Source organism: Entelurus aequoreus, linkage group LG06 (genome assembly GCF_033978785.1).
Source record: "Entelurus aequoreus isolate RoL-2023_Sb linkage group LG06, RoL_Eaeq_v1.1, whole genome shotgun sequence".
Classification (NCBI taxonomy): Eukaryota; Metazoa; Chordata; class Actinopteri; order Syngnathiformes; family Syngnathidae; genus Entelurus; species Entelurus aequoreus.
The window spans coordinates 22,842,747-22,864,749 of NC_084736.1; the positions used below are offsets into that span (position 1 = coordinate 22,842,747).

Sequence of the window (22,003 nt, forward strand, 5' to 3'; positions counted from 1 at the left end):
TAAAATAGAAAATATAGGCTACTGATGGTGCCTTGAATACCGGTTTCTTTCATTTAATGTTCATGTTATGGGGATTTTTATATAAAGGAAATTTGTCTTTTGTGTCTGTTGAAAATTAAAGATTACTGACAGAGCCATAAGAAAATATTGCTTTATTTATCTGATCATATTGGAATATATTTGTTAGGTTTTCAGTAGGTTCAATTAGGTTCACTAGACTATATGCGTCATTTAAAAATTTTTCAATGAACATTCGAACAGTCCGGCCCTCGGCTTGTAGCTAAATTTTTTATTTGGCCCTCCGTCCATTTGACTTTGACACCCCTGCCTTAGACTCATATAACTTGGTACTTGACACATGCTAAATGTTTGCATGATAACTTTTTCACCCAATTTTGCAGCCGAACACCTCAGAGTAATATCACTTATTTGGTGCTCGACACATGCTAATTGTTAGCATGCTAACAATGCTAACTCATTTTTACTATGCTAACTTTTTCAGACACTTTTGCAGCCAAAAAGCCTTAGACTCTTAACATGGGGCTTAACACATGCTAACATTTAGCATGCTAACAGTGTGTTAACATTTTAAACCAGGGGTCCCCAAACTACGGCCCTACGGGAAGTCCCAAGTTAAAAACAAACAATCAAAAAAATATATAATTATATATTTTTTGTTATTATTTTTCAAAATCTGTCCTTTTTAATCCATTTCCTACCGCTTGTTACTCTCGGTGTCTCCTAGCCGCTCAGGCAAATCATATTGTTACCATGAATTGATTAACGTGGACCCCGATTTAAACAAGTTGAAAAACTTATATGGGTGTTACCATTTAGTGGTCAATTGAACGGAATATGTACTGTACTGTGCAATCTACCAATAAAAGTTTCAATCAATCAATCAAAATTGTCTAAAAATGCATTTTCACATCGATAACATGACATCATCCCGCTCGGAATATATACTGTATATATACTGTATATATATATATATACAGCCCGTGTGTCGAGTACTTGGTACTCGACACATGAATGTTAGCATGCTCACTTTTTAGCCAATATTGCAGATAATCACCTTGGATTCATAAGACTTAGTACTTGACACATACTAACTGTTAGCACGCCAAAGTTGGTATTGTCACATACTAACTTTAGCACGCTAACTTGTTTTCCAAATTTGTATACAAACGGCTTAGACTCATATAACTTGGTACTTGACACATGCTAAATGTTAGCATGATAACTTTTTTAGCCAATTTTGCAGCCGAACACCTCAGAGTAATATGACTTATTTGGTGCTCGACACATGCTAATTGTTACCATGCCAACAATGCTAACTAGTTTTACTATGCTAACTTTTTTAGCCACTTTTGCAGCCAAAAGCCTTAGACTCTTAACATGGTACTTAACACATCCTAACAGTTAGCATGCTAACATTAGTGTGTTAACCTTTTAAACTAATTTAGCATGCAAATGCCTCAGACTCATATCTTGGTACTCGACACATGCTAAATGTTAGCATGCTCACTTTTTAGCCAATTATCACCTCAGATCTATATGACTTACTACTTGACACATGCTAACTGTTAGCATGCCAACATTGGCATTGTCACATACTAACTTTAGCTAACACTAACTTGTTATCCAATTTTGCATACAAACGGCTCAGATCTCATATAACTTGGTACTTAACACAGGGGTAGGGAACCTATGGCTCTAGAGCAAGATGTGGCTCTTTTGATGACTGCATCTGGCTCTCAGATAAACCTTAGCTGACACTGCTTAACACTATAAGTAATGAATAATTCCGCTGGTAATCAGTGTTAAAAATAACCACGTATCAACCAGACTACAAAGCTATCAGCAAAACCATGCAGCACCAGAAGTCGCATTAATGGTAAGATAAGAGACTTATTATACTCTAAAAATGTTGGTCTTACTTAAAAGTTGTTAAAAATTCATTGTTAAAAAATATTATACGGCTCTCACGGAAATACATTTTAAAATATTTGGCTTTCATGGCTCTCTCAGCCAAAAACGTTCCCGACCCCTGACTTAACATATGCTAAATGTTAGTATGCCAACATTTTTAGCCAATTTTGCAGCTGAACACCTCCGCGTCATATGACTTGGTACCTAACTCGTACTGTTAGCATTAAAAAATGCTAAAGTTTTTAGCCAATTTTGCAGCCGAACGCCTCAGATTCACAACTTAGTACTTGATACATGCTAAATGTAAGCATGCTCACTTTTTTTTGCCAATTTTGCAGACGATCACCTCAGAGTCATATGAATTGGTCCTTGAAACATGCTAACTGTTAGTACACTAACATTAGCATGCAAACTTATTTAGCAAATTTTACATATGTATGCTGTATAGTCATATGAATTGGTACTTGACGCATTCTAACAGAGGGACAAGCGGTAGAAAAGGGATGGATGGATGTTAACGTTAGCATTTTAGCAAACTAACATTAGCATGCTAACCTCTTTAGCTGACTTTACATGCATACGCTTTAGTCATATGAGTTGGTACTTGATACATGCAAACTGTAAAAAATAAGTAAATCCAGGTTAATACTGCCATGCTTTTATTTTGAATTTTACTTTGCAGTGAACAGAAAGCTTAGTGATAATGACGAAATGAAGAAAACACATGTCGACATAAACGGGCACCTTTGTCACAAAAATGACCTTAAATTCAAAATGTTATGTCGACAAAAGCGCAGATTTTCGAAAGTAGAGGAACACGGGATTAGAGCTGCCACAATTAATCATTTAAATCAATTAATTCTATTAATAAAAACACTTATTTACATTTTGTTGCTTCTATTATCGAAAATATATAAAATTCGGATAAATTGGAGAACGAAATATTCAAAAGACTATTAGAATAATTGATAGCTGCAGCTGTAAACTTGATGAGTTGGTCCATACAGACAGGTTGTCGACATAAGCAGCTTATACTGTATTCGTTTGATTTGATTTTTAAAACATTTTGGTTAAAAAAATGTATAAAATGTAAAAAAATAAAAATAAAAATAAATAAATATATATATATATATATATATATATATATATATATATATATATATATATATATATATATATACATACACACATATATACATATACACACACATATATATATATATATATATATATATATATATATATATATATATATATATATAAATATACACAAATTATATATATATATATGTGTGTGTATATATGTGTGTGTGTATACATGTGTATGTATATATATATATATATATATATATATATATATATATATACACACATATATACATCTACATATTTATATATATATATAATGTGTGTGTATGTATATATATATATATATGTGTGTATATGCATATATGTGTATATATATATATATGGCCTATATGGTCATGGTGCCCTGGAACTGCCCATCTTTAGCCTCACGGAGGAGTTTAAATGCACCAAGGTGAGGCTGAGCATGACACTGACTGAGTCTCAAGATGAGGTGATCCGAGCGGTTGCTCCCAGACTGACAACCGGGAGGAAATGGATCCCATCTGAGGCCGTACAACAAGCCAAATCTGCTCTCAGGCATGGAGACATAGTGGGACAAGTGCAGCACGGAAGAGGTGGGTTTGGACTTGGGGCTAGTCGACCCACATGGCACAAAGCAACATCAGCCCAGAGGAGAAAGCTGGTGGTTGATCAGGTTCGACAACAAGAGGAGGCAGTCAGATGTGCAACAGCAGTGGCACAGTCCAAACAGGGACAGTGGACTAGCTGGGAAAACCTGGAGCATCGTAAGCTCACATGGAAGGATCTTTGGGAAATGGAAGGGAGCCAAATCAGCTTCATCATCAGAGCCACCTACGATGTTCTTCCCACACCCAAGAACTTGAACCAATGGTTTGGAGAAGATCCTTCTTGTGCACTCTGTCAAACCCCTGCAACACTCCGTCACATCCTCACTGGCTGCAAAATCAGTTTGTCTCAAGGCCGCTACACCTGGAGGCACAACCAGGTCTTGAGACAGCTGGCGATCACCCTGGAGGAAAAGAGAAATAACAACAAGGCCCTCCCTCCCCCAATCCCTAGTCACTCAATCACCACTCAGTTTGTAAGAGCAGGACAACTCCCACCAAAACCATCTGCAAGAGTGGAGGCAACCCTTCTGGACTCTGCCCGGGACTGGAAAATGCAGGTTGACTTGGACCACAAACTCATCTTCCCGCCTGAAATCATTACAACCAGCTTCAGGCCGGACCTGGTCTTGTGGTCAACCTCCCAGAAGACTGTGTTCATTGTTGAACTAACTGTACCATGGGAAGCAGCAGTTGGTGAAGCATATGAGCGCAAACAACTGAGGTATGCGGACATAGCAGCCGAGGCAGAGCAGCGCGGCTGGCGTGCCCGAGTGCTTCCAGTTGAAGTCGGGTGCAGAGGCTTCGTTGCTACGTCCACAACCAAGCTCCTCAAAGGAATGGGATTGAGAGGTCAGGCCTTCCGGCGGGCTGTCAAATCGCTGTCGGATGCTGCTGAACAAAGTAGCAGATGGATATGGTTCAAGAGAAAGGACCCAAACTGGGCTGCTAAATGACATCTAGGGGTAAAGGCAGAGGGGGGCACACCTGGGACGCCAGATGTCGCCGTTGAGCCCTCCGGAGGTGTCGTGGGCCTATCAACGAAACACCAGTGAAGGAGGGTGCCCACCTGAAGACCCCAGTGAAGCTTTTTCCCCTAACCCCCCACACCCCACTCAACACTAACTGCTGATTAATCTGAGGGATTGTACTATCTAGTCCTATGAGCTCAACTGATAAACTGGAGAAATCCAGTGACTGCTGTGAAAGGGCAGCTGACAACTAGGGAAAGACCTTGTGACAGCTTGGAAAGACAGCTGACAGGAGGGAAAGACCCCGACGGGGCTGTCATGGACTAGCTATCCATGATGGCAGGCTCTGTCGCTTAATAAGTAGACAAAGGCCACCCCTCATTGCTACGACACGCCCAAAGAGAAAAATACCCCTAGAGTCTGCGAGAGCGGGGGCGGAAGAAGACTCATCGGCTGAACACCCGGCAAATGACCCTGGATTGAACACGACGACGAAACAGATAATCAGCACAGAACAAGTAACATCAGCTGAAGGACAAGAGCGCCAAGTATGCAGCTGTGGCTGGTCCAAAATAACATCCATCAGAGGCCTTAAAATACATCAAGGGCGGATGAAGTGCTTGAAGAAAACGAAGCCTGGACCTCGCATTGATCTCTATCTTTTGAGAGAAAGGTCAAGTCAGGCGAGTGAAGCTCAGCGGCAGGATTTAACCCACAGTCCACCGAGCATCAATACCCCAGAGGCTGCAAGTAATTCAAGCACTACATCAGAGATTGTGGAACCAAGCCACTTGCAACCTGCTTTGGAGAAGAACATGCAAGGCCACAGACCTCATGTGAAGTGGCCAAAGTCCAGCAGCAAGAAAGAGTGGGGAATAATCGATGCAGACCTGATCAAGATCCTGGACGGAATCAAAGGAACGGTGGAGAAGAAACTAGAGAAGATGGGAGATCTGATCTACTCCTATGGAGCAGAAAGATTCGGAACACGCATGACAGGGAAAAAGGACATGCCATCAACAACCCCTCCAAAGTCCAGAAGGCAAAAGGAAATCGAACGACTGGTCAAAGAGAGAAGGTTTTTGAGGAAGGAATGGAAGAGAGCCTCACTGGAGGAAAGAGTGGGCATTGACCTCCTGCAAACAGACCTGAAGGGACACCTGGGAAGATTGCGGAGAGCTGAAAACCTCAGGACTCGACGCAAGAGGAAGGAAAGGGCGAGAACATCCTTCTACAAGGACCCTTTCAGATTTGTGAAAGGCCTCTTCACAAAGGAAAAGAGTGGATCACTTAAGGTGCCAAAGAGGGAACTGGAAGACCACCTGAAAACCACTCACACAGACAGTCAAAGATTCGAAGAGAGAGAGATACCATCAGACATGCCACCAATACCTCAACCAGAACACCAACTGGACGACAGTCCCCCAAGGTGGAGCGAGGTTGAGGAAGCAATGAGGAAATCAAGGGCAGCTTCAGCTCCAGGACCAAATGGAGTTCCATATCAGCTGTACAAAAATTCCCCAAATGTCTTACGCTTTCTGTGGAGGCAGATGAAGGTGATGTGGACGAAGCAAACCATCCCAAAAGTGTGGCGCAGAGCTGGGGGAGTGTTAATCCCAAAGGAAAAAGATGCCTCAAACATCGATCAATTCCGGCAGATCAACCTGGTAAACGTTGAAGGGAAGGTCTTCTTTAGCATCGTTGCTAAAAGGATGACAACGTACCTGAAGCAAAACAGCTTGATTGATACATCCGTGCAGAAAGCTGGAATACCTGGTTTCTCAGGCTGCTTGGAGCATACAAGCATGATATGGCACCAAATCCAATCTGCCAAGAGGGAAGGAAGAGACCTGCACGTCTTATTCCTAGACCTAGCCAATGCTTTTGGATCCGTCCCTCATTCTCTCATCTGGACAGCCTTCAACTTCTTCCACATCCCAAATACCATCACAAACCTCGTGAAAAACTACTTCCGTGATCTGCAATTCTGTGTCAAAACAACAGAATACACAACATCATGGCAATCTCTGGAGGTGGGAATAATGGCTGGATGTACCATCTCCCCTCTAGCCTTCACCATGGCAATGGAAGTGATAATTCGAGCTTCCAAATGGGTTGTGGGTGGAGAACGTCTGAAAGGGGGACAGCGTCTACCTCCCATCCGTGCCTACATGGACGACATGACCACCTTGACCTCAACCATTGCATGCACTAAACATCTGCTGGGAAAGCTTCATGCCAACATTTCATGGGCACGGATGAAGTTTAAACCCAGCAAGTCCAGGAGCATATCTATCGTCAAGGGGAAACTCACGGACCAGAGGTTCTACATCGAGGATACTCCCATTCCGTTGGTGTCAGAGCTGCCAGTCAAGAGTCTAGGGCGATTGTACAACGCAAGTCTCAAAGACTCGGACCAGAGCAATCAGCTGAGGGAAGAAACCATCAAAGGCCTTGCCCGCATTGACAAGACCTTACTTCCTGGCAAGTTGAAACTGTGGTGCCTACAGTTTGGATTGCTCCCCCGTTTGATGTGGCCACTAACGGTCTATGAGATCCCCATGTCCAAAGTCGAGAAGCTGGAGAGAACAGTCAGTGCATACATCAAGAAGTGGCTTGGCCTTCCACGGTGCCTCAGTAACATCGGCCTATATGGTCATGGTGCCCTGGAACTGCCCATCTTTAGCCTCACGGAGGAGTTTAAATGCACCAAGGTGAGGCTGAGCATGACACTGACTGAGTCTCAAGATGAGGTGATCCGAGCGGTTGCTCCCAGACTGACAACCGGGAGGAAATGGATCCCATCTGAGGCCGTACAACAAGCCAAATCTGCTCTCAGGCATGGAGACATAGTGGGACAAGTGCAGCACGGAAGAGGTGGGTTTGGACTTGGGGCTAGTCGACCCACATGGCACAAAGCAACATCAGCCCAGAGGAGAAAGCTGGTGGTTGATCAGGTTCGACAACAAGAGGAGGCAGTCAGATGTGCAACAGCAGTGGCACAGTCCAAACAGGGACAGTGGACTAGCTGGGAAAACCTGGAGCATCGTAAGCTCACATGGAAGGATCTTTGGGAAATGGAAGGGAGCCAAATCAGCTTCATCATCAGAGCCACCTACGATGTTCTTCCCACACCCAAGAACTTGAACCAATGGTTTGGAGAAGATCCTTCTTGTGCACTCTGTCAAACCCCTGCAACACTCCGTCACATCCTCACTGGCTGCAAAATCAGTTTGTCTCAAGGCCGCTACACCTGGAGGCACAACCAGGTCTTGAGACAGCTGGCGATCACCCTGGAGGAAAAGAGAAATAACAACAAGGCCCTCCCTCCCCCAATCCCTAGTCACTCAATCACCACTCAGTTTGTAAGAGCAGGACAACTCCCACCAAAACCATCTGCAAGAGTGGAGGCAACCCTTCTGGACTCTGCCCGGGACTGGAAAATGCAGGTTGACTTGGACCACAAACTCATCTTCCCGCCTGAAATCATTACAACCAGCTTCAGGCCGGACCTGGTCTTGTGGTCAACCTCCCAGAAGACTGTGTTCATTGTTGAACTAACTGTACCATGGGAAGCAGCAGTTGGTGAAGCATATGAGCGCAAACAACTGAGGTATGCGGACATAGCAGCCGAGGCAGAGCAGCGCGGCTGGCGTGCCCGAGTGCTTCCAGTTGAAGTCGGGTGCAGAGGCTTCGTTGCTACGTCCACAACCAAGCTCCTCAAAGGAATGGGATTGAGAGGTCAGGCCTTCCGGCGGGCTGTCAAATCGCTGTTGGATGCTGCTGAACAAAGTAGCAGATGGATATGGTTCAAGAGAAAGGACCCAAACTGGGCTGCTAAATGACATCTAGGGGTAAAGGCAGAGGGGGGCACACCTGGGACGCCAGATGTCGCCGTTGAGCCCTCCGGAGGTGTCGTGGGCCTATCAACGAAACACCAGTGAAGGAGGGTGCCCACCTGAAGACCCCAGTGAAGCTTTTTCCCCTAACCCCCCACACCCCACTCAACACTAACTGCTGATTAATCTGAGGGATTGTACTATCTAGTCCTATGAGCTCAACTGATAAACTGGAGAAATCCAGTGACTGCTGTGAAAGGGCAGCTGACAACTAGGGAAAGACCTTGTGACAGCTTGGAAAGACAGCTGACAGGAGGGAAAGACCCCGACGGGGCTGTCATGGACTAGCTATCCATGATGGCAGGCTCTGTCGCTTAATAAGTAGACAAAGGCCACCCCTCATTGCTACGACACGCCCAAAGAGAAAAATACCCCTAGAGTCTGCGAGAGCGGGGGCGGAAGAAGACTCATCGGCTGAACACCCGGCAAATGACCCTGGATTGAACACGACGACGAAACAGATAATCAGCACAGAACAAGTAACATCAGCTGAAGGACAAGAGCGCCAAGTATGCAGCTGTGGCTGGTCCAAAATAACATCCATCAGAGGCCTTAAAATACATCAAGGGCGGATGAAGTGCTTGAAGAAAACGAAGCCTGGACCTCGCATTGATCTCTATCTTTTGAGAGAAAGGTCAAGTCAGGCGAGTGAAGCTCAGCGGCAGGATTTAACCCACAGTCCACCGAGCATCAATACCCCAGAGGCTGCAAGTAATTCAAGCACTACATCAGAGATTGTGGAACCAAGCCACTTGCAACCTGCTTTGGAGAAGAACATGCAAGGCCACAGACCTCATGTGAAGTGGCCAAAGTCCAGCAGCAAGAAAGAGTGGGGAATAATCGATGCAGACCTGATCAAGATCCTGGACGGAATCAAAGGAACGGTGGAGAAGAAACTAGAGAAGATGGGAGATCTGATCTACTCCTATGGAGCAGAAAGATTCGGAACACGCATGACAGGGAAAAAGGACATGCCATCAACAACCCCTCCAAAGTCCAGAAGGCAAAAGGAAATCGAACGACTGGTCAAAGAGAGAAGGTTTTTGAGGAAGGAATGGAAGAGAGCCTCACTGGAGGAAAGAGTGGGCATTGACCTCCTGCAAACAGACCTGAAGGGACACCTGGGAAGATTGCGGAGAGCTGAAAACCTCAGGACTCGACGCAAGAGGAAGGAAAGGGCGAGAACATCCTTCTACAAGGACCCTTTCAGATTTGTGAAAGGCCTCTTCACAAAGGAAAAGAGTGGATCACTTAAGGTGCCAAAGAGGGAACTGGAAGACCACCTGAAAACCACTCACACAGACAGTCAAAGATTCGAAGAGAGAGAGATACCATCAGACATGCCACCAATACCTCAACCAGAACACCAACTGGACGACAGTCCCCCAAGGTGGAGCGAGGTTGAGGAAGCAATGAGGAAATCAAGGGCAGCTTCAGCTCCAGGACCAAATGGAGTTCCATATCAGCTGTACAAAAATTCCCCAAATGTCTTACGCTTTCTGTGGAGGCAGATGAAGGTGATGTGGACGAAGCAAACCATCCCAAAAGTGTGGCGCAGAGCTGGGGGAGTGTTAATCCCAAAGGAAAAAGATGCCTCAAACATCGATCAATTCCGGCAGATCAACCTGGTAAACGTTGAAGGGAAGGTCTTCTTTAGCATCGTTGCTAAAAGGATGACAACGTACCTGAAGCAAAACAGCTTGATTGATACATCCGTGCAGAAAGCTGGAATACCTGGTTTCTCAGGCTGCTTGGAGCATACAAGCATGATATGGCACCAAATCCAATCTGCCAAGAGGGAAGGAAGAGACCTGCACGTCTTATTCCTAGACCTAGCCAATGCTTTTGGATCCGTCCCTCATTCTCTCATCTGGACAGCCTTCAACTTCTTCCACATCCCAAATACCATCACAAACCTCGTGAAAAACTACTTCCGTGATCTGCAATTCTGTGTCAAAACAACAGAATACACAACATCATGGCAATCTCTGGAGGTGGGAATAATGGCTGGATGTACCATCTCCCCTCTAGCCTTCACCATGGCAATGGAAGTGATAATTCGAGCTTCCAAATGGGTTGTGGGTGGAGAACGTCTGAAAGGGGGACAGCGTCTACCTCCCATCCGTGCCTACATGGACGACATGACCACCTTGACCTCAACCATTGCATGCACTAAACATCTGCTGGGAAAGCTTCATGCCAACATTTCATGGGCACGGATGAAGTTTAAACCCAGCAAGTCCAGGAGCATATCTATCGTCAAGGGGAAACTCACGGACCAGAGGTTCTACATCGAGGATACTCCCATTCCGTTGGTGTCAGAGCTGCCAGTCAAGAGTCTAGGGCGATTGTACAACGCAAGTCTCAAAGACTCGGACCAGAGCAATCAGCTGAGGGAAGAAACCATCAAAGGCCTTGCCCGCATTGACAAGACCTTACTTCCTGGCAAGTTGAAACTGTGGTGCCTACAGTTTGGATTGCTCCCCCGTTTGATGTGGCCACTAACGGTCTATGAGATCCCCATGTCCAAAGTCGAGAAGCTGGAGAGAACAGTCAGTGCATACATCAAGAAGTGGCTTGGCCTTCCACGGTGCCTCAGTAACATCGGCCTATATGGTCATGGTGCCCTGGAACTGCCCATCTTTAGCCTCACGGAGGAGTTTAAATGCACCAAGGTGAGGCTGAGCATGACACTGACTGAGTCTCAAGATGAGGTGATCCGAGCGGTTGCTCCCAGACTGACAACCGGGAGGAAATGGATCCCATCTGAGGCCGTACAACAAGCCAAATCTGCTCTCAGGCATGGAGACATAGTGGGACAAGTGCAGCACGGAAGAGGTGGGTTTGGACTTGGGGCTAGTCGACCCACATGGCACAAAGCAACATCAGCCCAGAGGAGAAAGCTGGTGGTTGATCAGGTTCGACAACAAGAGGAGGCAGTCAGATGTGCAACAGCAGTGGCACAGTCCAAACAGGGACAGTGGACTAGCTGGGAAAACCTGGAGCATCGTAAGCTCACATGGAAGGATCTTTGGGAAATGGAAGGGAGCCAAATCAGCTTCATCATCAGAGCCACCTACGATGTTCTTCCCACACCCAAGAACTTGAACCAATGGTTTGGAGAAGATCCTTCTTGTGCACTCTGTCAAACCCCTGCAACACTCCGTCACATCCTCACTGGCTGCAAAATCAGTTTGTCTCAAGGCCGCTACACCTGGAGGCACAACCAGGTCTTGAGACAGCTGGCGATCACCCTGGAGGAAAAGAGAAATAACAACAAGGCCCTCCCTCCCCCAATCCCTAGTCACTCAATCACCACTCAGTTTGTAAGAGCAGGACAACTCCCACCAAAACCATCTGCAAGAGTGGAGGCAACCCTTCTGGACTCTGCCCGGGACTGGAAAATGCAGGTTGACTTGGACCACAAACTCATCTTCCCGCCTGAAATCATTACAACCAGCTTCAGGCCGGACCTGGTCTTGTGGTCAACCTCCCAGAAGACTGTGTTCATTGTTGAACTAACTGTACCATGGGAAGCAGCAGTTGGTGAAGCATATGAGCGCAAACAACTGAGGTATGCGGACATAGCAGCCGAGGCAGAGCAGCGCGGCTGGCGTGCCCGAGTGCTTCCAGTTGAAGTCGGGTGCAGAGGCTTCGTTGCTACGTCCACAACCAAGCTCCTCAAAGGAATGGGATTGAGAGGTCAGGCCTTCCGGCGGGCTGTCAAATCGCTGTCGGATGCTGCTGAACAAAGTAGCAGATGGATATGGTTCAAGAGAAAGGACCCAAACTGGGCTGCTAAATGACATCTAGGGGTAAAGGCAGAGGGGGGCACACCTGGGACGCCAGATGTCGCCGTTGAGCCCTCCGGAGGTGTCGTGGGCCTATCAACGAAACACCAGTGAAGGAGGGTGCCCACCTGAAGACCCCAGTGAAGCTTTTTCCCCTAACCCCCCACACCCCACTCAACACTAACTGCTGATTAATCTGAGGGATTGTACTATCTAGTCCTATGAGCTCAACTATATATATATACACATATATACACACATACATACACATATATACACATATATATTTACATATACACATATATATATATACATATCTACATATATACACATATACATATATACTGTATACATATACACATACATAGATATATACATACATACATATATATATACACACAGTATATACATATATATTTACATATACACATATATATATACATATCTACATATATACACATATACATATATACTGTATACATATACACATACATAGATATATACATACACACATATATATATATACACACAGTATATATATATATATATATAATGTGTATACATATATATATATATATATATATATATACACATATGTACAGTATATACATATGTGGGATCTTTGATTGATTGATTGACGCACACACACACACACACACACACACTCACACTCACACTCACACTCACACTCACACTCACACTCACACTCACACTCACACTCACACTCACACTCTAGGTAAGGTTGTATTTTTGCCTCATTCCTGTGAGAATCCTGCGTGTGACTGAAGCATTAGGGGTAGGACTATTCAGGACTAGCTGCAGTGTGCTCAAACAACCACCAGGTGTGAGCAGATAATACTGCATCATCTCTTTCGGACTTATCAGGTATTAACAAGTCGGCAGTGCATTCTTCACCCATGAGGCAAAAACAAAGTGTATTTCTATTTTGCTTGTACTTGTCTCAGCTCGGACGGAGATTCTCTTTGCGTCCCAGCGAGGCCGTTCTGGATGGGATGAAGCTGCGACTCCATCACCTTCCTCTGCTCGTAGTGGACAAAGATCACCTTTTCCTCCTCCTCCTCCTCTTTCCCATTCTTCACGTCCCCCTGTGTTGTCTTTTGTTGAGCTGCTGATGAAGAAACAGGTAGTTGTGCTGGTGAGGAGGTTCCTACTTCCAAACTGTTGATTAGAGAAATGTGTCATACTGAGAAGGCGGTTGAGGAGCTGGCAGGTGAAGCCCGTCTTCCCCATCTGCCGCCTGATCTGAAGCCAGCGTTGCTGAGGGAACATGGTGCTCAGGTCCTTCAGGAAGCTCTCCATGCCCTCCTGCTCTCCATCCTTGGGCAAGCTCCAAGAGCCCAGCACAGACAGCTCCACCTTGCTCTTGGCCTCCATCTGGGGGAGGAACACACAGAAAAGAACAAAATGGAGGATTGTTATTTTTAATAAGCACACAGAGTGACCACATTAACTAAATCAGGGGTGTCCAAAGTGCTGCCGGGGACCATTTGCGGCTGGCAGCTTTTTTTTAACGGCCTGCGGCACAATTGTTAGCATTCTAATATTAGCATGCTAGCTTTTTCGCCAATTTTACACCTCAGTATCAAATGTTTTGTTATGTGACAAATGATTTTTGTTAGCATGTTAACTTTTTTTTTAGCAAATTTTGTAGGCATACATCTTAGTCATATAATGGTACTTGAAGCATGCTAACGTTAGCCTTCTAAGCATGTCAAACAACTTTTTCAGGTACACACAGAGTAATATATTTTGGTATAGACGCATGTAACAGTTAGCATTTTAGCATGCTATCTTTTTTTAGATCATTTAGTGGGTGTACGCATTTGTGTCATATATGTTTGTATTTCACTAATGCTAATTGTTAGCATGTTAATATTAGTATGCTAACCTTTTTTTTAGCTAATTTTGTAGGTATACGCCTTAGTTATATGATGGTAATTGATGCATGCTATGTTTAGCATGCTAGCATTTTAATACAATTTTTCAGGTACACACCTCAGAGTAAAATTTTTTGGTACTTGACCCATGTAACAGTTAACATTTTAGCATGCTATCTTTTTTTTTTAGATAATTTAGTGGGTGTACGCCTTTGTGTCATATATGTTGGTATTTCCCTAATGCTAACTGTTAGCGTGTTAATGTTAGTATGCTAACCTTTTTTTAGCTAATTTTGTAGGTTCCGTATTTTTCGGATTATAAATCGCTCCGGAGTATACGTCGCACCGACCGAAAATGCATAATAAAGAAGGAAAAAAATATATATACGTCGCACTCGAGTATAAATCGCATTTTTGGGGGAAATTTATTTGATAAAATCCAACACCAAGAATAGACATTTGAAAGGCAATTTAAAATAAATAAAGAATAGTCAATCAATCAATCAATCAATGTTTATTTATATAGCCCTAAATCACAAGTGTCTCAAAGGGCTGTAAAAGCCACAACGACATCCTCGGTACAGAGCCCACATACGGGCAAGGAAAACTCACCCCAGTGGGACGTCAATGTGAATGACTATGAGAAACCTTGGAGAGGACCGCATATGTGGGTAACCCCCCCCCCCTCTAGGGGAGACCGAAAGCAATGGATGTCGAGTGGTTCTGACATAATATTGTGAAAGTCCAACACATCAGCGAAAGTCCAGTCCATAGTGGGGCCAGCAGGAACCATCCCGAGTGGAGACGAGTCAGCAGCGTAGAGATGTCCCCATCTGATGAACAGACTAGCGGTCCACCCCGGGTTTGGAGCAGAGTAGAAAAGAAAAGAAAAGAAACGGCAGATCAACTGGTCTAAAAAGGGAGTCTATTTAAAGGCTAGAGTATACAAATGAGTTTTAAGATGAGACTTAAATGCTTCTACTGAGGTAGCATCTCTAACTTTTACCGGGAGGGCATTCCATAGTATTGGAGCCCGAATAGAAAACGCTCTATAGCCCGCAGACTTTTTTTGGGCTCTGGGAATCACTAATAAGCCGGAGTTCTTTGAACGCAGATTTCTTGCCGGGACATATGGTACAATACAATCGGCAAGATAGGCAGGAGCTTGACCGTGTAGTATTTTATACGTAAGTAGTAAAACCTTAAAGTCGCATTTTAGGTGCACAGGAAGCCAGTGCAAGTGAGCCAGTATAGGCGTAATATGATCAAACTTTCTTGTTTTTGTCAAAAGTCTAGCAGCCGCATTTTGTACCATCTGTAATCTTTTAATGCTAGACATAGGGAGGCCCGAAAATAAAACGTTACAGTAATCGAGACGAGATGTAACGAACGCATGGATAATGATCTCAGCATCGCTTGTGGACAAAATGGGACGAATTTTAGCGATATTACGGAGATGAAAGAAGGCCGTTTTAGTAACACTCTTAATGTGTGACTCAAACGAGAGAGTTGGGTGGAAGATAATACCCAGATTCTTTACAGAGTCACCTTGTTTAATTGTTTGGTTGTCAAATGTTAAGGTGGTATTATTAAATAGATGTCGGTGTTGAGCAGGACCGATAATCAGCATTTCCGTTTTCTTAGCGTTGAGTTGCAAAAAGTTAGCGGACATCCATTGTTTAATTTCATTAAGGAAACGCCTCCAGCTGACTACAATCCGGCGTGTTGGTCAGCTTTAGGGGCATGTAGAGTTGGGTGTCATCAGCATAACAGTGAAAGCTAACACCGTATTTGGGTATGATGTCACCTAGCGGCAGCATGTAAATACTAAAGAGTGCAGGGCCAAGAACCGAACCCTGGGGAACTCCGCACGTTACCTTAACATAGTCCGAGGTCACATTGTTATGGGAGACACGCTGCATCCTGTCAGTAAGATAAGAGTTAAACCAAGACAAGGCTAAGTCTGTCATCCCAATACGCGTTTTGATACGCTCTAATAAAATATTATGATCAACAGTATCGAAAGCGGCGCTAAGATCAAGAAGCAGCAACATAGATGACGCATCAGAATCCATCGTTAGCAATAGATCATTAGTCATTTTTGCGAGGGCTGTCTCCGTAGAGTGATTTGCCCTGAAACCGGATTGAAAAGGTTCACAGAGATTGTTAGACACTAAGTGTTCATTTAGCTGCTGTGCTACAATTTTTTCGAGGATTTTCGAGATAAACGGAAGGTGGGACACCGGCCGGTAGTTTACCAGGAGATCAGGATCGAGGTTAGGTCTTTTGAGTAGAGGATGAATAACCGCTTTTTTGAATGCTAGGGGAACAGTGCCAGAGGAAAGTGATAAGTTTATAATATTTAACACTGATGGACCTAATAATACAAAAAGCTCCTTGATAAGTTTCCCAGGAATTGGGTCAAGTAAACATGTTGTTTGTTTTGTCCCATTTACACATTTTGACAATTCCTCCAATGTTATTTCATCAAAGAGAGAGAAACTAGTTTGGAGGGCAATGTCCGTCGTATATACAGTCGTATCTGTGTTAATAGAACCCAGTTGTAGCTGAGATGCATTGTCTTTAATCTCTTTTCTAATGACTTCAATTTTCTTATTAAAGAAATTCATAAAGTCATCTGCTGAGTGGGTGGAGCTACTGGGAGAAGTCCCTTGTTGGGTTAGCGATGCTACTGTACTAAACAGAAATTTAGGATCATTTTTGTTGAGGTGGATGAGATTTGAGTAATATTTAGCTTTAGCTGAGGTAAGCATGCGTTTATAAGTTATTAAACTATCACACCATGCTTGATGGAAAACCTCAAGTTTAGTCGCACGCCATTTGCGTTCCAGCTTTCTACAAGCTGAATAAGTGTACGTTATATGACGCACAAATAACCAACTGAGAACGTGCCTGGTATGTTAACGTAACATATGATGGTAAGAGTCATTCAAATAACTAGAACATATAGAACATGCTATACGTTTGCCAAACAATCTGTCACTCCTGATCGCTAAATCCGATGAAATCTTCTTCCTCGTTGTCGCTCCTGGTATGCGCTGCTTCCTTTCTTTCTGCTGCATATTTCACTACGTCCAGCTTGTAATCTGCAGTATATGATTTCCTTTTTGGTGCCATTTTTGTTCAGCCCTTCTCAGTTTCTGTAAGTTACCGCCAATGTTGAAATGATCCATTTTAATAGCTACGGACATAGTAGCAGTTAGCATCCCATGACCCACAATGCACTTCTGCCATGACGCACAATGCACTTCTGCCATGACCCTCCCCCGCCGAATTCTTATTGGTTGACGTGTGCGTGACGATTGCTGACGTGTGTGTGACCATTGCTGACATTTGCTTCGTCTCTTACGCGAATTAGATAAATAATATTATTTGATATTTTACGGTAATGTGTTAATAATTTCACACATAAATCGCTCCGGAGTATATGTCGCATCCCCGGCCAAACTATGAAGAAAACTGCGATTTATAGTCCGAAAAATACGGTATACACGTTAGGCATATGATGGTAATTTATGCATGCTAGCATTTTAATCAACATTTTCAGGTAAACACCTCAGAGTAATACATTTTGGGGCTTGACGCATGTTACAGTTAGCATTTTAGAGTGCTATCTTTTTTTTAGATAATTTAGTGGGTGTACACCTTTGTGTCATACATGTTGGTATTTCACTAAACTGTTAGCATGTTAATTTTAGTATGCTAACTCTTTTTTAGCAAATTTTGTAGATATACACCTTGGTTATAGGATGGTAATTGATGCATGCTAAGGTTTAGAATGCTAGCTTTTTAATCAAAATTTTCAGGTACACACCTCAGAGTAATATATTTTGGTACTTTACGCATGTAACAGTTAACATTTTAGCATGCTATATATTTTTTTTTTAGATAATTTAGTGGGTGTATGCCTTTGTGTCATATATGTTGGTATTTCACTACTGCTAACTGTTAGCATGTTAATGTTAGTATGCTAACCTTTTTTTTTTTAGCTAATTTTGTAGGTATACACGTTAGGCATATGATGGTAATTGATGCATGCTAGCATTTTAATCACATTTTTCAGGTACACACCTCAGAGTACTACATTTTGGGGCTTGACGCATGTTACAGTTAGCATTTTAGCATGCTATCTTTTTTTTAAGATAATTTAGTGGGTGTATGCCTTTGTGTCATACATGTTGGTATTTCACTAATGCTAACTGTTAGCATGTTAATGTTAGTATGCTAACCTTTTTTTTTAGCTAATTTACATCCTATAACACCTTAGTTATAGGATGTAATTGATGCATGCTAAGTTTAGCATGCAACCTATTTAATCAAAATTTTCAGGTACACACCTCAGAGTAATATATTTTGGTACTTTACGCATGTAACAGTTAGCATTTTATCATGCTAAAATTATCATGCTATCTTTTGTTTTTAGATAATTTAGTGGGTGTACGCCTTTGTGTCATATATGTTGGTATTTCACTAATGCTAACTGTTAGCATGTTAATGTTATTATGCTAACCTTTTTTTTAGCTAATTTTGTAGGTATACACCTTAGTTATATGATGGTAGTTGATGCATGCTAAGGTTAACGAGCTAGCATTTTAATAAAAATGTTCAGGTACACATCTCAGAGTAATATATTTTGGTACTTGACGCATGTAACAGTAAGCAGCATGCTATCTTTTTTTTTATAGATAATTTAGTGGGTGTATGCCTCTGTGTCATATATGTTGGTATTTCACTAATGCTAACTGTTAGCATCTTAATGTTAGTATGCTAATCTTTTTTTTTAAGCTAATTTTGTAGGTATACACCTTAGTCATATGATGATAATTGATGCATGCTCGCATTTTAATCAACTTTTTCAGGTACACACCTTAGAGTAATACATTTTGGGGCTTGACCGATGTTACAGTTCACATTTTTACATGCTAACATTAAAATGCTAGCTTTTTTCCCCCCAAAAGGTATTCTCCTTAGTGTCATACATTTTGGTATTACACAAATGCTAACTGTAAGCATGGTATTTGAGACATTTTTGATTAAGGGCTATATAAGCACCGTATTTTTCGGACTATGAGTCGCAGTTTTTTTCATAGTTTGGCCGGGGGTGCGACTAATTCTCAGGAGCGACTTATGTGTGAAATTATTAACACATTACCGTAAAATATCAAATAATATTATTTAGCTCATTCACGTAAGAGACTAGATGTATAAGATTTCATGGGATTTAGCGATTAGGAGTGACATAGTTTGGTAAACGTATAGCATGTTCTATATGTTATAGTTATTTGAATGACTCTTACAATAATATGTTACGTTAACATACCAGGCATGTTCTGAGTTGGTTATTTATGCGTCATATAACGTACACTTATTCAGCCTGTTGTTCACTATTCTTTATTTTAAATTGCCTTTCAAATGTTTATTCTTGGTGTTGGGTTTTATCAAATAAATTTCCCCCAAAAATGCGACTTATACTCCAGTGCGACTTATATATGTTTTTTTCCTTCTTTTTATGCATTTTCGGCCGGTGCGACTTATACTCCGGAGCGACTTATACTCTGGAGCGACTTATACTCAGAAAAATACGGTAATATGATATTGTTAGCATGCTAGCCTTTTATTTAGCTCATTTTGCTCATATTTCTTGTTACTTGACACTATCTGGCCAGTGTGCTAACTGTTAGTGTTTCAATTTGGCTTTAGATCTTCAACATTCACACAAACGTTCTACTTATATTGTTTCCTAGATATTTGAAAAAAAATATATATATATATTACTGGTTTTGACGGTGAAATCTATTGAAATGGCCCCTGCATCCTTTGATTTAGTAGTCTGTGGCCCTCAGTGGAAGAAGTTTGGGCACCCCGAAACTAAAACATCTTCATAACCGTCATCGCCAACACAATACCTGCTGGATGTACTGTTTGACCTGGCTGGGGATGAACGGGTAGTGGATGACAGCCAACACCACAGCCGAGTCGTGGCCATCGCCAGGGATCCAGCGGCCCACCAGCAGCCCGCTTTCCGCTCGGTTGCAGCATTGTGGGAAGAAGACTTTCAGCACCATGGCTTCTAATGACCTGCAACCTGCACAAAGACATACACAAGCAAAGTCCCTCCAGCATAAAATGAACATCCATGGGGGTGTCTCAGCAACAAGACAGTTGAGGGGATTAGTATGTGCAAATAATATTATGTGCACGTATAAAGATCATTATTATGTGCAAACTCAATTATGTGCACGTATAAAGATCATTATTATGTGCAAACATCATTATTTGCATGTAAAAACATCAACACTGCACTCGTTTTTGTCCTCCATGAAGGTTGAAGCCCCTTAGGCACACATTTGATTGATTTAATCTCCAATAGTTAGTAAGCACAAACAAACTCGGTCTGTGACTTAAATTATGTGGATAAACTCATAACTAGCTAGATTACTATTTTTGCTTCATTTACCTTTACGGTATGAGAGTTAAATAGGCAGTTTTATTAAATTGGACGATGTTGTCGCAGCCCCAAACTTGTACTCAAGTACCACGCTTGTCGGTCCAAATGTAATGATTAAATATCACCCGATAATAAGGGTAAAATGTGAAATATATGTTTAAAATAGCAACGTTTTACCTTTTGGAGACTTAACAGAGTTTCACCTTCCATCCATAAATACAATACGCTATGCCGCCATTTTGTTTGTTGACAGTCCCACACATTAAAAGTTCCGACCGAAAACAAAAGTCAATTTATGGTTTAATTTTATGTCCAGTATGTACGGTTACAATATCACGCATTTCACATATTTCCTTTTTTTCTTACAACTTCTCAAAAAAGGGTAGTTCCAAGTCATAGCACTTATTAATAGCCCTTTGAGACACTTGTTATTTAGGGCTATATAAATAAACATTGATTGATTGATAATACGTATATTTTAACTTCCTGTTATCGATTTTGTAACACAATTTAAATCATTTAGGATAAGCGGAAGAAGATGGATGGATGGATAATTTTAAAGAAAACACTTGTCTAAATAGATAGTTAAGCCAGTTATGAATTACATAATTAAATTAATAATATAATCAACATTTTCATTAAGATTCAAGGCGTTTTATATTTATTTTTCCTTGTGCTAAGAGGTCCGAACAGCCTCTTAAAATCGGATCATGATTGTGTCACCATAATTGATGTTCTCTGCGTCAGTGGTGTCCAAAGTGTGGTCCGGGGACCTTTTGGATATTTTTTTTTTGCCTGCTGACTATTCTTAGAAAAATAAATACATATAAAAAATTAAGGAAATGACAAAAAAGTAATTTGTTATGTTTTGTTATATATTGTAAACATTATATAAAATATAATATAATATAATATATCAGTATATATTATATTCTGTATATATAATACGTAAATATTACATATATGTTATATTTTTATTGCTACTATGGTACATTTTTAGACTACGTTATACCTTTTGTTTTCGCCCTCTTTTTGTGCCCTTGTGTGCATTATCCTTTCCATCCTTATCCTTTCCATCCTTTGTAACTGAGCTATTGTGTGGAACAATTTCCCTTGTGGATCAATAGACGTTGTCTAAGTCTAAGTCTAAGTCTAAGTTACAAGGCTTAATGTAACGAGAAAAAGTGTTGCCACTACTACCACTATTACTAATAAAAATACATGTTTTACTTACAACTCAAATATGACATGCATGCTGCTTTTTTTTCTTTAAATATAAATACTTTCTTATTATATATAATATACCTTTGCAACACACTTTGCAGCCT

The 22,003-nt window shown here is 42.1% G+C and overlaps 1 protein-coding gene across 2 annotated transcripts in view; it reads right to left on the minus strand.

Annotated features, from left to right (window-relative positions):
- Positions 1 to 20,948, minus strand: part of pigq (phosphatidylinositol glycan anchor biosynthesis, class Q) — a 41,999-nt gene extending 21,051 nt beyond the window's left edge. Inside the window, exons 1-4 of one of the 2 annotated variants that reach the window (XM_062050287.1) lie at positions 20,853 to 20,948; positions 20,134 to 20,312; positions 13,514 to 13,703; positions 13,265 to 13,434 (exon numbers count right to left, since the gene is read on the minus strand). In XM_062050287.1, coding sequence (XP_061906271.1) covers positions 13,265 to 13,434; positions 13,514 to 13,703; positions 20,134 to 20,292 — 519 coding nt within the window. In that variant the 5' untranslated portion in view covers positions 20,293 to 20,312; positions 20,853 to 20,948. Of the gene's footprint in view, positions 1 to 13,264; positions 13,438 to 13,513; positions 13,704 to 20,133; positions 20,313 to 20,852 lie in introns of both variants that reach the window. The other variant, XM_062050286.1, reaches the window with a different exon arrangement.
- Between the last annotated feature and the right edge of the window lie 1,055 nt (positions 20,949 to 22,003).